Source organism: Conger conger, chromosome 13, assembly GCF_963514075.1.
Source record: "Conger conger chromosome 13, fConCon1.1, whole genome shotgun sequence".
Lineage (NCBI taxonomy): Eukaryota > Metazoa > Chordata > Actinopteri > Anguilliformes > Congridae > Conger > Conger conger.
Genome location: NC_083772.1, coordinates 33,976,183 through 33,995,057, shown reverse-complemented (window position 1 = coordinate 33,995,057; position 18,875 = coordinate 33,976,183). Strand labels below are relative to the sequence as shown.

At 41.9% G+C, this 18,875-nt stretch overlaps 1 protein-coding gene across 5 annotated transcripts in view; it reads left to right on the top strand.

Annotated features, from left to right (window-relative positions):
- The window catches only part of LOC133108659 (cell adhesion molecule 1-like), a 397,533-nt gene that overhangs the window by 215,491 nt on the left and 163,167 nt on the right, over nucleotides 1-18,875 (top strand). For all 5 annotated transcript variants that reach the window (XR_009704685.1, XR_009704687.1, XR_009704684.1 and 2 more), the window contains exons 2-3: nucleotides 1,169-1,192; nucleotides 16,622-16,762. Coding sequence is in view for 1 of the 5 variants with exons in the window: in XM_061218291.1 (XP_061074275.1) it covers nucleotides 1,169-1,192; nucleotides 16,622-16,762 (165 nt within the window). In the remaining 4 variants the exon portion in view is untranslated. The remainder of the gene's footprint in view (nucleotides 1-1,168; nucleotides 1,193-16,621; nucleotides 16,763-18,875) is intronic.

Here is an 18,875-nt window from a genome sequence, read left to right as displayed (position 1 = left end):
CATATAAAGTATTACAACCACAATCCAATTATGTTTATTTTAAAGAAGAGGCCTGACCTTGAATTTATTCAGTATGATTATAACGTATAATCTTGCCATGTTGGAAAAGTTTTTAGTTTATTACCTTCTTTTTATTTTATTGGTTTTAAAATTAAAATTAGGCATATACATATTCTTGTTCTGTTATCAGTTAAAAAAAATATATATAACAATGTGCAACATTCTGAAAAATATTGATTATACTCATTGATTATTAAAAGTGGTATTACATTACATTGAACTCATATTACAGCATGCATCATGTTTCTGTATTGATTGCTGAAAGTAATCCAACACATCTGTATAGTTCTCCAGTTTGTATTGTATGATTGGGTAGTCATACTTGATAAGACGTCCCTGAAGTTCTAACTTCGATGGATTTTCTAAATAGAATTCAGTGAATAGAATTGATGAAAAAGGTAGATGAATGAACAATTGATAATTTAGGAAGTATTTATTGCGATATAAACCATTAAAAAGAAATTGCATAAGTGCCAAACCCAGTGGGCAATATGCAAGGAAGCAATTTCAGATATAACAACAGGGGGAGTTACTGCTTCGTATCACTGCGTCTAATGCTACATTGAATACTTCAATTTTTGCCTTCGGGTCTGCTTATGTTTTCCTTGCAAAGTCTGTATGTATGAATTATTTTCATTGGTCCCATATCACATTTAAAGCAGGCTATCCATTGTCTGGAAAAAATAGGCTAATACAAGAAATGTGCCATGCTGGAGAACTTTTCTTGAGAATTAGAATGGCCAGACTGGTCAAAGCAGGAAGGTGGCAGTAACGCAAATAACCACCTATTACAACAGTGGTATGCAGAAGAGCATCTCTGAACAAACAATGCATCATAACTCTTAAGTGGATAGGCTACAGCCGTAGATGTCTATAAATAAGTCTAATAAATACCTAATAAAGTGCTTGGTGAGTGTATATAAAAATGTATATAAAGGAAGCTTGTAGAGCCTTGAATTGTGTGCATGCGTGTCTGAGTGGGTGTGTTGCTGCGCGTGTGAGTGCCTGTGTGTGTGAATGTGTAATCTGTGCATTCGGTAGTCAGAGTAACAGTGCATGTTCAAAGTTGAGCGAGGCTTGCTTCTTACAATTCTTCTCTCTCTTACAGGAGCTGCTCAGGAGGACATAGAAGGTACGCAGACCTTTCCACCGAACCCTGTCTCGTCTTCTCCCTTCTGTGTGCTTTCTGTTCCATTCTCTTTGAGTTAATGCTGGTTTCTGTGTGCTTTCTGTTCCATTCTCTTTGAGTTAATGCTGGTTTCTGTGTGCTTTCTGTTCCGTTCGCTCTGAGTTAATGCTGGTTTCTCTGTGCTTTCTGTTCCGTTCGCTCTGAGTTCATGCTTTTCTTCACACACAGCAGAGCCGCTGCTTTCCTGAAGGAAAAGTAATAATCACAGCAATAAACATGTAGGGGCTTCAAACAGATTAATGCTGTTCTGTAAGACGTAGCCACCCCCCCACAGCAGTATCAAACTGTGTCTAGGAGCTGGCCATATGCTTGCAATTTCTTTTAACCAGGTATTAATTTATATTTTTTATTTCTATTCACGTGACTGGCTGCATTGATCCCTCTAAAAGACATAGTTTTTACAGACGTTTCGCAAAGTGTGGTGGTGCAGTCGAGCATGCAGTTGTGTTGTGTGCTGTGATTGGGGGCGGATCATATAGGTGTGTTGTGATTGGATGAGTTGCAATAAGGGTGGAGCATACAGGTTTGTTGCGATAGGGGGGTGAAGCATGCTTCATGTTGCGATAGGGGGGTGATGCATGCTTCATGTTGCGATAGGGGGGTGATGCATGCTTCATGTTGCGATAGGGGGGTGAAGCATGCTTCATGTTGCGATAGGGGGGTGAAGCATGCTTCATGTTGCGATAGGGGGGTGAAGCATGCTTCATGGTGCGATAGGGGTAGAGCATACAGCTGTGTCGTGATGGGGTAGAGCATACAGCTGTGTCGCGATGGGGTAGAGCATACAGCTGTGTCGTTATGGGGTAGAGCATACAGCTGTGTCGTGATAGGGGTAGAGCATACAGCTGTGTCACAATAGGGATAGAGCATACAGCTGTGTCGTGATAGGGGTAGAGCATACTGCCGTGTCGCGATAGGAGCGAACAAACATGCAGAGGGAACAGCACATCATGCAGGCATGATAGAGGATCAGTGCACTCCACTTCGCTTGTCCTCTAGGAAGAGAGTAGAAAAGCCACAGCGGTGCACCACCAGCCCCAATCCACACAGCTACCCCAGCCGCACCGGGGGAGCCCCGGGGGGCCCTGGAAGGTCAGGCGGTAACGGCAGGGGAACGCCGGCGGGCAGCCGTCCGCCCCTGCGCCCTTCCCAGAGGCGCCCAGGTTCCCACTCAGGGGAAGCGCAGAAACGTCCCTGTTTAACTGCGGTGCCGCCAGTGCCACAAGCCCTAAGAGCCTGGGGCTGCTAACAGGAAGACTGAACACAGCCATGGCGCGATACTGCAGGCAGCATAGCCACGGCACCACCGTTACTCTCAATAAACAATGGAGAGCAAAGAGGTCAGAACGATTTCACAGGTGGGCCAAGGCTTTGGGTCAACGGATATCCTCCACCAGGGACTCGCTTATCCAGCGCACTTATTTAACCTCCTACCCCCCTCCCCTCTGAGCTCAGAGACTGTCCTGAGATAGTATGCAGTGGGAAGCATCCTAATCACACCTGGGCCCCTATTTATTAAGTGTCTCAGAGCAGGATCAGAGTGCTGATCTGGGATCGGTTCAGCCAATTGGCTCATAATGGACAAGGTTATGATATGGACCAGGTAAACCTGTTCCGGGATCAGCACCACCTAGTCTGAGACAATTCATGCTGATGGGCCCCGATTTCTCAATAATACTCGTACAGTTGAAAATACAGAAGTGAGTCGACAAGGGGCCGATCTTTCTTCAGGCTGGGAGATGCTCGGGTGCTTCTGAAGACAGGGCACGCCTCCAATAGTGGGGAGAAAAAAGAAACACCGAGCACAGCAGACCACACTCTGGAATATCTAATGCTCGCAGAAGCAACACGAGCGGGCCATCCAGAGAAACGAGTGCTGGAAGCGGATGAGGGTACAGTAACTGGCATATGCTCCGTCCTTGAGATTACTGAGGAGTGACAGCGAGCGTCTTAACGAGAGAGAGTTTGTGCTCTGCTGGTGGAGCATGCTCGCTAGCCGCTGGCGCTATGAACGAGGGAGAGAGAGAGAGAAAGGGAGGGTGGAAACGGTGGCATGCGCCCGCCGTGGTGACTGCTAATTTTTAAAGGCCCACACGCCTCGCCGTTCTCTTCCTGCGTTTAGTATCTAAAACGCCCACAAAGTGTTCTCAAAGAGCAGTGACATGGGCTAACCCCCACTGCCTCCTGCGACTAGCACTCTGTGTTAATGGACAGTGGTGAATGTGTAGAGAATACAATAGTGAAGGAGAGGGAGAAGGATCGAGGAGCAAAGTAACCAGTAAATTATTAACTCATTTAGAAGATCATAAGGGTTCTCAAAAGGGTGTCCAGGCTTCTGGCTTGGTCTCAGAGAGGCAGATTACGTGGGCTCAGAGGTTTATGTTTAGCAACAGCGATAATTGTGCAAAAACATTTTTTTTTGAGCAGAGCAGAGCAGTTTAATTCTAAAGTATTCTTCAACCAAACTCTTTTTTTTGTTACTTGAATCGGTATGGAACAAAAGCGATAAGAATAAGTGTGTGGGTCGTTAAAATCAGTAAGAAGTAACTGAACCTCAGTTACAGCGTCCTCAAATTTGCATGATCGCTTTTATTCTCAAAAAACGAGTTCAGATTTTGAAGAGTGTCTTTGATAATGACCCCACAAACAACAGAAACAAGATGACTAATAAAGTTCTTAATTTTTCACTGCATTCTCCCAGTCATACCCCCAGTGATGCTGCCTGTGGAATGTGCTTGTTGAAGCTAGCTGTGCCACGGTTCAAAATAATTTTGTGCATTTTTGCTTGACTGCATCCCTCCTGTTTTGAATGTTTTGGCATTAGGGTTGTTTGTCCATACTTTTATCTTTAGAAAATGTCCACTAGAGTGCTTTGTGTTCCCCTCTGTATGAGAGAGGATCTCAATGGCAGTCTTATTAGTCACACTTGTTACACACATATATGCACGCATGGACACACAACATAGTTTCAGTTTTTGCTCTCGGATTTTGCGTCTGTATTGATTTACGTATCGTCTTATTATACATCACACTTAACAAGTTTGTCGAGATAAATGAACAAATGACGGTGCTTGGGAGGTTATATGAACATGGTGCAGTAGATGGGGCCACGAGATTTAATGACGGCAATATATATTCCAGTCAATAGATATTTCAAAAATGGTCTTAACCAGAAATATGTAGTCACGGCCATGTTGGATATACGCTACCTACCAAAGAAACTCAGACTTGTCTCTGCTCCTGTGAAGGCTGTCCAGCCATACACAAAATATGTTTATCATATCATAGCCATGAAGTGCTTTGCAATCCTTATTTTTAAAGAATTCCCGAACTTGCTCTGTGTTTTAGTGAACTGAATGTAGCATACTAACACCTGCACCAAGAAGACCATAAAGATGCGTTGTTTCTTTGTGTAACCAAGCCTTTCTAACCAACTGGGTTGTTTTGTGAAATTCTTTAGTTGTGTGGGTTTATCTCCGCACGATATTTGAATATCTTTGCTTACACAGAACCCCCGAGAATGCGAAGAGGCAAATGATATCGTGTGTAATTACTATGTACTTTTTATGTATATTCATGGCTGAGTCACAGGTGATTTACTGTAGGTGGCTGCCTAAGATTCCTTTTGCCTGCAGGGGTGGCAACCGTCTTGAGGGGTTGGGTGAGGTGGGCAAGTTATCGCCTCGACTCTCTGATTTTCATTAACATTAGCTAAATGCTCGCGCTCCAAAAAAATATTTGACTGGTAGTACAATTTTCTACTGGGGCTTTTAGTTCCTGTGGTTCTGTCATTTCAAAAATGATGCAAATTGCCTGTGAAACAAAAAGGTGAAATTTGCTAAGCAGTCGTACAAATGCAGATTGCTTTTCTTCATAGAGCAGTAAAATGGCTGCCTTAGTACAGAATCTGGGTTGAGAAATAAGATGCACGGTTCTGTCTGTGCTTTTTGCCACTATCATAATTATCTCCGATCATTCTTGTTCGCACACTCAATTCACTGGCAGTGGTACTCAGCTGTACTTAATGCGCATGGAATAATCATGTGCGATATTCTAAATAACTACATTTCAGAAGCATAGCGGGATATATTTTCAGTGCTTTATTTAGCACTTTTCCCGCTGTTTCTGTGAAAGAAAACATGTTTTTCTCTGACGAAAGAGTGGAAAACAGGTGTGTAGAACAGGTGGGGATGGCTCTTCCCCTTTTTTCCTCTGCTCTTTGGTGTCTTTCGTCAGACTCCAAGAAGCCGCAGTTAAAAAATAGGAAGAAATGGACAATCACACTCCGCAAAAGAGCGGCTTTTCAAAGACCTCTCAAATTCAGTTTCTCGCTGAAATATCTTCCGAATAACCCACCTCCCAAAAACTATTTATTTATTCTTTTATTTTATTTTTTTTACCCCTCATTATCTTTGTGTCCCTTACAAACGACGTGCCTGGTTTTTTAGCACTCCCCCGTGACCTTCATCGCCCGCCAACGAACCGTCTCGCGTTTCAGAAACGCTGCCCTCTTCATCAGTCTGAGGGGATGAGGGGGGAACGTAACCATGCCGAACACTTGTAAACAGGGATGAAAATGAGGACGGATTTATCAGACGAAGAGCTGCCTCCCCACCGGCCGCCCACGCTCCGGCACCGGGGATTAATGGCTGCCGTCTTCTCCGCTCTCCTGCCAATCATGCGGGAGAAGCCCAGGCGATCCTGAGCGCTTACCGGAGCCACCGAGTACCCTGCTCCCGACATAAGGGGACCAGGGTTTTCACTTTCATGCGAATATTAATTACAGACTTGTTTATATTTGTGTGTTTTTTGAAATTGAACTCCGAGTGAGCGTCCTGAGGGGGGTTTGGAGGAGGGCCCAAACCTCCTAAGTGCTTTAAAGCTGCGTGTTGAGTGAATTTACCCTGAGTGAAACTACTGAGGATTCCTCCTCATAAGCTGGAGGCGGCGTAGCATGACTCTGTGTGCCCATGCAGAGTGCGTTATATCTGACACCTGTAAAAGTCAAATGTAGCTATTGTTCAGGCTAGTAAGGTTTGTAATTTGGTAAGAAAACCCATATTATTGCTTGATAGGTTATCAAGATGCTCTTGTCTTGCACATAAACCCTTTAAAACTGTATATTTACTATGAAAATTTGAACATTTACTCTTGGCATTAAGACATACAGACCATGAAAGAAAATACATTAACATGTAGCCACGAACGCAGCTGATGTGGGTGTTTGTGACTGGTGAACGGTGACAAGCTGGCTAGCCTCCAAACAATGCACTACTCCAGTGTTACTTTCACTTTGACAGCTTGCGTTTAAATGCTTAAAAAACATTTTTACTTTGAATTTAGCAGTTAGACAAGCCAAGATATTGTTCTACAAAATGAAGATGAAAGCCTAAAATGGCAGAAATGCACATAAACATTATGAGCAATTGGCCATCATGATTTATGACTGATTGTGATATAACACAATGAGTTCTTTTTCTTTTTTCTTTTTATAATATGTTATAAAATACACATATTATAAACAAATATTATATTATAATTATTATAAATAAATATAAAGGCTATATATGAAGCCTTCATGTTGAGGGTGGTCTGAGTTTTAACCTGCAGTGCTTGTCATCCTCCAGTTTAATGGGCTTAGTCCCTCCCTGTTCATCTCTGCTGAGCATTCTGGCACGAAATGGCTGCAGTTTTCCCTTCTCTATAATACCCTAAAATAAAAAATTGACGGCACTATAAAATACATTATTATTATTACTATTACTAATAGTATTGGTGTTAGTGTTAGTAATTTGTTTTGATTTTCTACTTGCTCATTTCTGTGAACTGTGAAGAAATCTAGCTTTTTTTCCCCTTGGCAATTTGTCCTTAGCAAACTGTCAATATAGATGTGTGCAAATTTCTGTGCCAAAAGCAATCAATCACTGTTTTTTTCAGCACCACTTAGAGTCAGGTTGTCACACAACACTTCGTAATTGATGTTTTCCAGAGGGGATCAGAAAACCTGAGGAAAGAAATTATTTGAGTTTCTTTTTTTTCTGGAAAACAGTGGCGCACGCTGAATTGCGAATTAAGAACGATATATTCAGGGACTGTATGGAGGTGAAAGGGTGAAATGGAAATTGTACAGTCTGTAATTTATGCAACGCCACATCACAGCCTCAACAGGTCTAAGACTACGTCCTACCACCCCAGCCCCACCTCCACCCTCAGCCCCCACCCCCACCCTCACCGTGAAACGAGTCGGGCCTGTGCTTCATGCTATAGCTCTGTCAGGGTTCATTAGCATTGCTTAAGGCTCCATCTTTATTTATATATTTGTTTTTCATTAAATGTGCTGCTCGTCTGCTTGTCTTGTGGGATGAGCCGGAACAATGTGAAAGACAATAGCCTTTGTGGGATTTGTTCTATAATTCTTTTCTTTCCAAGGAGGCACAGAAGCTCCATTGATAAATATTGTCTGATAATCTGCATGTAAAAACAAGACTAGCCTTGTTAATTAAGCCCAATAAAACCTAACCTTCCTCCAGGGTATAAAATCACCACGCTCATCATTTTACACAAAGAATTGGAGACCCGTGACAATATTTCTGGAATAACTAGTTGAAAATGTCAAATTTGCTCACTGAAACATTTTGTGCAGAAAACAAAAAAGAAATGAACATGCAAGTAATCTATATTTAAAAATAATTGTACCTAAGACTTTTACACAGTACAGTATATTATTTGTAATTGCATTGTAATCTCATGTTTGGCAGTATAACTTATCAGAATCATCCAACAATATTGGTGTGATATGTGCCATATGTACAGTAGAGGCATGCAGAATAAGTGTGAAGATTTATGACGTTTTCCCCACTCTCTAAGCCAAATATTACTACAGTTGGACTGCGTGCCGAATTTGCCATGTGCTGTTTCTGGGATGGGGAAACTCGTAGGTGTAGGAGGTCTGTGACTCTGCTGCTTAGGCAGGGGTCTGCTCCACAAAACAGGTTTGAGCCAGATAATCGCAAGAATACCTGGACCGTCCTTGTTCCGTATTTGGTGGGGTCTGGGTTTTGCTTTGTGCAGTTATCCCGCTAACTCTGTAACCCTGCTTTGTGGAACCTCTGGTTTCATCGCCAAGATCAGGTAGCCCCGTTACATCAGTTAAATAGGTGCAAGTCTTTAACGAAATATATAAATAAATAAAGATGTAGAGTGCTGTTGGGGAGAACATGTTGAGCCAGACAGTAAGGGAAGAATTCAGAGGGAATGATTTTTTTCTTTTTAAAATACATAGGGTTGTGTGTTTTGCATTTCTCTGGAAGTGGTGCCATCGGTGTGATGTAGATCCTTGTGATAAAACATGTCAGGGTGCTGCCCTGCCTCCCCCAATATTGAACGGAAAATGATGCCCTTGGCAATTCTCAAGAAACACTCCTCACTCAAATGCTTGCAATTTCATTGAGCTGCTAATTTGTAGAATCTGGTGTGCCAAATCAGGGTTGAAGGACAGTAAATCTCCAGGAACAGGGTTGGGGGAACCACTGCTCTAAAGTGAAACATTGGCGGTTATTGCAGAATAATAAGTCCAGGAGCTCTCCATCAAATGTCCCGTTAGCTGTAGACGTCTGAGAGAACTCCCGGTGTCTATGCTACACGACGGAGTTGAGAACATCAGCATCACAATGAGAGGTGTCGTCCTCACCGCTCACAACAAGAGCGCCTGTTTGTACAAGTGTCCCACATTCTGGTCTAACAAGCTGGCTGTTGGATGATCAATGTCTGGAGGTACCCTTCCTAATTGCCTCTAATAAAACCGGAAGATAAATGATGGCATCACAGTTCCGCATGAATGACTTATGCAAATACAGCCATCCATCAATCAATCACGGTTTAGAAATCTGACAAAGCCTTTCATAAGTGGACACACAAACATTATGTATTCTAATAAAGGCACAAAGGAATTTAAAATACATAAACAGTTTGGGGTTTTTCCAATATAGTTTGCATTTATCTAGATTGATGTCAACCTTCAATATATTTGTTATTGAATACACTAGTTCAAGGGCAGAATGTTTCTTCATTGTAAAACATTTTTGAAAAGCTTGTAATTGGATGCACAGAAAATATGCTGTAGGTATACATCAAGAAAAACGCATGTGGTCTTGCCAAACATCCAAATATGACCTTGCCATCTACAGCTGGGTTTCTTCAATAACTCTCTGTTCTCTTCCTTCCTCTCTCCATCTCTCTTTCTCTGGTGAATATTAAATTATAATATTTAAAGTAATACTATTATTCAACAAATATGTAGTATAGGTACATCCCTCATCTCTCTCTCTCTCTCTCTCTCTCTCTCTCTCTCTCTCTCTCTCTCTCTTTCTCTCTCTTTCCCTCTATTTAGAATTATGTTTTGGCATGAAATGCAAGCCAAGTAAATATTGCCTAAGTACCAAAGATCAACATATACAAAATAGTAACATGAACAATAACATTTGGTTTATAAATGCTGTAAAAACAAAAACAAAGTATCACAAAATTTCAAGGGCAAATCTGGAAATATGATTTTGGGTGCATCCTTCAGGCTCTGACAGACAGCTGGTAGCTTTACTGTTGGCATGTAGCAGTTTCTCTCCTTCCCACAGGCATTAGCTGTCCTGTGTTTGTCAAATGTACAACATCTGGAATTAATGGACTGATTTGTAGGAAGATGTTCACCATAGTTTTAATTATCACATATTGTTTAAATTAAATAAATAAATAAATAAATAAATAATCGATTTCCTGAAGCTGACTGAACGCATCTGGGCACTAAGGCCTACCAGTGTTGGCCTACAACTCAATGGCTAGTCTGTGTTCATGGAATCAATACCTTCTCAATGTATTTCTGCGTCAAGCTGTCAGTCACCAAGGTTAGTTAATCAGCTACATCTTGTTGTTAGGTTCAATAGCACTTGAGTCTAAAACATGCAGTTGCTTTCACACACCAGTTGATGACTCTGTTTTCCGTGTTATTTATGCTATACTGTGGGGGGTGGGGTTCGTGCGCCAAGAGTAGAATCAGATTTTGGGCCTGTTTTCTAGGCCCAGCAATTGGCATTGCAGGATTTAATTATAATAGGGGGGGGTCCAATTTTTTATGTTTCACAATTTTAAATTCCCTTTTATGAGTTTTGATGACTAATTGACAGTAGACAATAGACACATTTTATCGACCATGCATGTTTAGAGTATTTCTTTACAATTATATACACTCAGTGAGCACTTATTAGACTTAATTTTTAGACTTATTGGTGACTTCTGCTGCTGTACCCAACCCATTAGAGGTTTTGATGCATTGTGTGTTCAGAGAGTCTTCTGCATGCCACTGTGGTAATGTGTGGTTAATTGTTACTGGCCAACTTCCTGTCAGCTTTGACCAGTTTGGTCCTTCTCCACTGACCTCTCTCATTAACAAGGCATTTTTTCCCATAGAACTGCTACTCACTGGATGTTTTTAGTTTTTCGCACCATTCTCTGCAAATTTTTGAGATTGTTCTGCGTGAAAATCCCAGGAGATACAGTTACAGAAATACTCAAACCAGCCCATCTGGCACCAACAATCATGTCATGGTCAAAATCACTGAGATCACATTTTCTGTATTCTGATGGTTGACGTGAACATTAACTTGAGCTTCTGACCCATATCTGCATGATTTTATGCATTTCACTGCTGCCACATGATTGGCTGATTAGATAATTGCATGAATACGTAGGTGTACAGGTGTTCCTACTAAAGTGTTCTGTGAGTGTATACAGTATGTATTCTTAGACATTTAACAAAATCAACATGGAAGGCTGCAATGGGTATTTATTCTATTAGCCTAGCGTTATTCAGTTAGCAGCCACATAGATATAGAGCAAATTTGTTGACTTACTCGTTTGGTTAGAGGGTGGCACAGATGGTGCAGTGGGTAGCACTGCCGCCTCACAGCAAGGAGGTCCTGGGTTCGAATCCCGGTCGGCCGGGGCCTCTCTGTGTGGAGTTTGCATGTTCTCCCCGTGTTCGTGTGGGTTTCCTCCGGGTACTCCGGTTTCCTCCCACAGTCCAAAGACATGCAGGTTAGGCTGACGATGGACTGGCGATCTGTCCAGGGTGTATTCCTGCCTTTCGCCCAATGTATGCTGGGATAGGCTCCAGCCTGGACATGTTCAGGATAAGCGGGTTAAGATATTGGATGGATGGATGGATGGTTTGGTAAGATTCAACCTTTTTGCTTCACTTAATTTACTGCATGTATACCTACAGAGGCATAAATAGCTCATTCACTAAGTTGGATCCCAATAACAGTGTTAAAGCACTGAAACTCTCTCTTGTTCTTTAGGAGGCACACATGAAAAGGCCAAAAACATGGCATACTTCCATGTCTAGATTACAAGGCTACAAGAAGTGGATGTAAAGTGTAGGGGTCCTCGCACGGGGCTCCAAATTATGTAGGGTCCTCGCACGGGCCGCCAAATAACACAGGGATTTTACTCTCTACGAAACCGGGGCGCCAGTTAAACGTTGTGTAGCAGTATAACTGCAAAAAGTAATCAGTCTCATAAAATTACTATTATCAGAAATATCTAACCACAAATTTTGTATTTTAATTAAGAATTAAAATAACCAATATTAATGATTAACGTACCGAAGTTCTTCGAAAGACTGCTTTAACTCGGCTCTCATGTCTATGTGATTCCAAAAGGGACACCGGGGTTTAATAAATTATATATATATTAAACAAACGTAAAACATAGAACTGATAAACTAACGGGAAGTTAGTAAGGATATTTAGTTGGGTATGTATGTGTGTGTGCGTGTGTGTGGAGCGCGCAAGCGCACGTGTCGCTTGAACAAAGGAAAGGTAAAAGTGGGAGTAGCTAGCTTGGGTAAGCTAGAGTTCTGGGTGTGTTAGTTATTGTTAGCTGTGAGAAGACTACTTGCGTAGTTTACTCTATATATGCGCAAAAGACGGCGAATCAATTCACGTACATATATAGCTAACAAAATACATTCCAATGATAAGATGGCAAATATGGAAACACAGATTCACAAAAACAGTTAAGACTAAACTAAACACTGGCTATGCCTGAATGTTTGTTCTCTTACTGAGTCCATACGCATTGGATCCAAAAGACGTGCTGTCCTTGTAGGAGCCGCGATGGTGCTGTGAATGTGTGTCCTGGAGAGATGCGCAGGCTGGGGCGTCTTAACCGCGCGTTGCCGTCTGGTCCGCTCGGTTGCTGGAAGGATGTTCGTTGGTCCCTTTTCCGGGTGGAAAAGTTTGTTGCTGTTGTTCTTTGGTGAGCTTTGCAGGGGTAAACTGATGTAGCGTTCCGCGTACACCAGTTTCCACTTGCTATAGGCCACGAAGTTACCGCAAGGTAACTGGGTGTGTCCGTAGGCCTGGTAGTGCGCTGTGCAGCATTCAGCCTCTGTCCGAGTCTCGGAGCAGATGAGCTGAAGCGAATGGCCAAAAAGGGTGTGTCGAAGAGAAGAAGCAGAAGAAGCAGAAAAAGCAGAAGAGAGATCCCAAGAACGTGTCTTGCTCTTATACTGGACCGTTTATTGCTCCCGCCATTACGGGATTGGCTGAACCAAGTTGGACGTCATTTGTGGTGGACGTCGCGGAATTTTCCTGTGGGAATGTGGAAGTTGTAGTCCCTACAAAAGCAACCAAACACTGGCAAACGCAAAAAAGATCAAACGTGTACACATTGGGAAAATGGAGATAATGGCCAGTGAGGCACAGCATACAGTAACAACGCAAAGCCAACAGCAAGCAGGGAAATTTGTGAGTGACATCACAAATACAGTTAATTCCTCAGGCTTAAGAAAAGAGTAGTTTAAAGGGTAATTATCGGATAAAAGATTTCTAGTGTAAAACTGGATGACAGTGTCTGCACAGTGTTGTAATGTAATGCAATTAAAGGCCCTCTTCTGTCTTAATCTGTTTTGCCTTGATCCTATGTGCCTTCTCTTGGCTCTGGAGACTGCTGTCATGTTTTGGAAAGAGAACTCCTGATTAACACAGCCTACCTCACGCTCTATGAAAGCTATGTCAGCGTTCTCCAAATTACCCCCTGATTTCCCCAGTTCTAAAATTCGCACACAAAGAGGAGAGTCGCAATTAAGGCACGCTTTAGTAAATTAGACGGAATACGTAATTGACCTAATTCACAAAATCTCCACCGCGCTTTAGCGCATTCATCCCAGGTATACATATGCATGAATATATTTAACCGCGTGTCAAAAGAAAAGTTTCAGATTGACGTAATCTGTGCAAATCACATCCTAATAGTGATTTCAACCCTTTCCCGCCATTCAGTTAGCCCGATGCAGATACCGCAACCTTCCAGCGACTGCTGTCGCATTCAAAAAGCAGTTGGAACCGTTTTCGAAAACCTGTTTGTTAAGCGAGTCTTGTATTTTCCCGTTAATGACGCTTCATTGAATCTTCCTCAGGCAAATTCTCCCCCAGATGCCGTGGTAATCATTGGAGTCGATTCATATCTACGTTTCAAAATGGGGCCTTTTAAAAATGGAATTTATGAGTCCAGATGCCTGATTCATATGTCAGGGATGCTTTGTAGAGTTTTTGTATTCAGCATATAATTTAGGTCACGCCTCACACTCGCGCGCGCACACACACACACACACACACAAACGCACCCTCTTTCACACTGTATGTGTTTACTGGAACAGGTACTCGGATAATCTTCTGTAGTTTTTGACACCCTTTCCGACACCTCATTTTTCCATGTTGTTTTTCCATTTTATGTGTGTCGATGGCAGAGGTCTGAAACTTGGTGCCACAGGTATTTAACCTTCTCCTTACACCAGCCCGCATGTTCAGCCGGCTAATTCTGGCTGAAATTGTCATGGATAAGATCTTACAATATTTGCATCTTCAATTGCCCTTCAATTGAAAGCATATTCCTTTCCACTGTCTGAAGTATTGCCCTCCTCATGAGGTTAGCCTGTATTTGTGTAGTCCTCCTGCAGTCCAGGTTACTCCAGGCTGGTTAAAGCTGTCTGTCTGCATTGTCACTATCCGAGGTTCCTTTTTATTTAGTTGTTTATTTGTTTGTTTTTGTTCTGGTCATGAAATATCAGCAAGGTGTTAATGTCTGTTGGTTCAGGCAAGCATATTTGCATGTTTTGACTGGTACTTAAGTACAGGCATTTCTCATTGATGCTGTACTACTATGGTTTATTCTGTATACATTCACACTCCACACATCCATACATTTTATGCATACACATGTATGCATACACTCAGTGAGCACTTTATTAGGTATTTATTCAACTTATTTTTAGATGTATTGGTGCTGTAGCCTATCCACGTTTTTACGCATTTTGTGTTCAGAGATTCTCTTCGGCATTCCATTGTTGTAATGTGTCATTATTCTCTCAGGAACAAGGCCTTTTTGCCCGCAGAACTGCTGCTCGCTGGATGTTTTTTTGTTTTTCACACTATTCTCTGCAAACCTCTAGAGACTGTCTGTGTAAATCCCAGGAGGTCCTCAAAGCACCCTGTGTGGCACCAACAATTATTCCACAGTCAGTCACTTTGATCATATTTCTTCAGCATTCTGACATTTGGTCTGAAAAACAGCTGAACCTTTTGACCATGTCTGCATGCTTTTATGCATCGAGTTGCTGCCACATAATTGGCTGAGTGTATATCAACTGGATTTATTTTATATTGACTATATATTGCTGATGGATGGATAGAGAAATTGGCAGAGAGATGAAATGATGGATAAAAATGATATTTTCTTTTTTATGCCTCATTTGATATATATAAAATGCTTCTTTGAAGTCAAAAGACAAAACTTAGTGGCATTACTCAAAGTATATGCTCCTAAAGCTTTAATGAAGCATGCATAATGTTGTTATTACTGCAGCAAAACACCCTTTATATGTCATAAGATTTCCCAAAAAATGTTGAGGCAAGTTGCATCTTATGATGCATCACATTTTAAGAGTGACATTTTACATAACACAAGTTCCTTCATCTTTCACAAGGCAGCACATTTGCTCATGAATAATGCATAATGCTAATGAAGACTGAGTGTAAACACGTTCAGTGCAAGCAGCAATCGCCATTGATTGTTTGTTCCCTGGCTGTCTGTTTGGAGCGCTACTTGGCTTGCACATTCTGTGTCACGCCTAACAATACACAGACAGTATTTTTGCATCTAATATGGATTTTTCACCTCATTTTTTACATGATTAATGGTAATGAATGCGTTAACGTATGCTCCGTGAACTTCCCCGCTTCGTACCCGCGTTGTGGAAACTGCGATGAATTCCGAGTGGAAGAGGATGGTGCCTGACACGTCTAGGCCCGGATCAGTGCAGTCAGAAGTGTGTGCTTTATTTGCCTTGGCATGATGTTGCAAATATCCCGTAGCTCCCAGTGCCTTCTGGTCAGATGCATGGCCATGATGCAGTTTAGCCCTGAGCAGCAATTACCCATCCCCCCCCACCCCCCTGTCTCTGAGAGTGGTGGTGTTACACTCCACCGGTGGCAGACTCCCGTACCATGCACTGCCCTGGAAAATCAATCATTGACTCCACATCGTGTACAGAACTGTTACATCCCAAGGATTAGAGGAGTGGATACATTTACCAGCTTGTTTTTCACTGTCAGGAAGGCTTTGTGTGTGTGTGCACGTCTGTGTGTGTGGGTGGGGGTGTGTGTGTGTGTGTGTGTGTGTGTGCGTGCGTGTGCGTGTGCGTGCACATCTGTGTGTGTGGGTGCGTGTGCGTGTGCCAGTGCGTCTGTGTATGCGCCTATGTGTCTGTGTGTGTGAGCCTGTGTCTGTCTGTGTGTGCGTGTGTGTGTGTGTACGTGCATGCGTGTGTGCACCTCTGTGTGTGTGTGCGCCTGTGTGTCTGTGTGTGTTCGTGTCTATGTGTGTGTGCCTGTGTCTGTATATGTGTGTGTGTTTGTGTGTGTGTGTGTACCTGTGTGTGCGTGCATGCGTGTGCGTCTAAGTATGTGTCTGTGTGTGTGTGTGTTTACGCTTATCTGTCTCTGTGTGTGTTTGTGTCTTTGTGCATGTGTGTTTATGCGTATCTGTCTCTGTGTGTGTGTTTGTGTCTGCGTGCATGTGTGTTTATGCGTATCTGCCTGCCTGTGTGTGTGTGTGTGTGTCTGTGTTTACGCATATCTGTCTCTGTGTATGTGCGTGTGCATTTGTTTCTACAGGGATGTTGCCATTAATACCCTTACAATTACAGCAATGGAATGCTGTTGTTAGTGCTTGCCAAGTGTTTGCCAACATTATTCAGCAAGTATAATTTCCTGTTGTCTTTGTTTAAGTGCGCTCCCCATTTCCCCCTCTCTCCACCAGGTCAAAATCTAGTGACGTACAACATCTCGGTGGTAGAGGGGGAGGTGGCGACCATCAGCTGCAGAGTCAAAGACAACGACGACTCAGTCATCCAGCTCCTCAACCCCAACAGACAGACCATCTACTTCAGAGACGTCAGACGTGAGTGCCTGGATCCCCACACCGCCTTCCTGTCCTAACAGAGATGATCTTTATAACGCTCTTTTTAACACGTACAAGGATGTTTCTTCTATTCAGAGATTATGCATAGCACCTTAGATAATTGGCACCTAAACCAAAATGTGTTTGTTTGCCCTTGGGTGAGGGGACCTGGAAGTAGAACCCAAGTCAAGTACCCACGTTTTTTTAGGCTTGTCTTCTGCCATTAGAGATGAAAGACATGAAGTCAACTGTTTGCAGCCATTTACATTTGATTTCATTGAATATAGGGGATGCCTTGAAACCAGTAATAAAATGTCTAAGGTTAATATGTGACACTATGAAAAAAAAAAAAAAGTGAATTGAAAAGGATATTAAGACTTTGGTATGATTTCTTGACACAATTATTATTAGTAACTCTCACCAATGAGTCACGTTGTGCGATCGTGTAGCCAGCGTTAGTACATGTGGAGTGATCCCACTTCTTATGGTGTTAAGGATGTACAGGAAGCGACATTCAGGCCAGTGGTCTCAAACCCGGTGCCACGTAGGGCCGTGTGTATGCAGGTTTTTACTCTAACCACTTAATGCTGCCTTAATGGATTCCAATTACTCAACGCTAAATTAATTTAACTGCATTAAACACAGAATATAAACAGTTGTTATTTAGCATAAATCGTGCATGTCACTTTATATACATTATGTGCAAACCTACAGCCCTAATTCAGAAAATAATGGAACTTATTATCTAATTATGATCTGAGTCTGGAATAAAAGCCATTTTACATGCTGGCCTTCAGTTTGAGACCACTGATTTAGGCCTCCGTACCACGGTTCATTGGAGACATTGAGTATAATCTGTTTTTGTTTAGTTTTTTTCCTCCTGATTAATATAAGCGTAATTGGCTCCTTTAAGACGGCCTGTCCTGTAATCAGAATTGATTCCGGTTATTTAGGACTAACCTGTCCCCCGGCGTGGCTTTTATTAAGCCCGTGAAAAACATAACCGCGTAGTGCGAAGAGACCTTGATGTAACGTAAAGACAACCAGGAGAGTCATTGTCTGCGAATTGACTTCCTCTATTATAGTATTTACTGGGAGCTTCATTGCCGCTGTGAGATTCCCAACGTCCTCCGTCTTCATCGGCCCCTTTTTTCCTCCTCTGCTAGTCTCTGTGGGAAGAGCGCACGTCCGCAAACTGCCGGCTGATAGGTCAGCGCCAGCTCTAATATGCTCAAGTCTTCACGTTTTCATTGGTTTAGCTATTTTACCTTAATGAACACAATGAATTTACCTTTTATGCAGCATCTGCTTTTTATTTTCTATTAAATATCGTAGCATATCCAGTGTTGATGAAAATTAGCATACTGTATATTGTGGACTGCATCAAGTTCCATATTAATACACACAAAGATGCTGACCGCATCAATTTTAATTGACAAGTATCTATGTTAATTCTCTGATTATTTTTTACATGGAAATGGGAGCTCATCTACTGAGCTGCTGCACTATAGACAATAATATCACAGAAAACCTGTGCTCAAGCTACAGAACCCATTTTTCTACATAATGATTCCAAGAGTGAAATTGGCTTATAAAGTATATTTTGTTACTCTTTTGTTGCAACTTATGTATGCATAATCCTGCATACGGCATAAAGATAAAAGTGGCCAGGATCAAATTATGAAATTATCAAAATCATATTTTATTAAAACCTTTTTTTACAATACCACTTTCATGTTCCTGTGGGTACTTCAATTGAATGAACTGTTGGATAATTTCCTTTTATCTTTGCTTTATTTGATTTTGTTAAATGGCTGTCCCTCTTTAAGCGAACTGATTCTCAGATAAACTTTTTTTTGTTTGTTCTTGTTTTTCATTGTTCCACTTGGAAGATAATCTCTGAGATTATGAATTCATCTTTCATTATGCAGAAGCATATGGCACATGGTTTAACCTTTTCTGATGTGCTGCTCCTGTTACAATACTTTGCAAAGATTTTTTTTTTTTTAATCATACAAATTAAAATAATTCCTTTGTGCTCCTCGGTGGCAAAATTAAATCCAGACCGTAGTTGTAAATGGTAAATGGCAGGCATTTATATAGCGCCTTTATC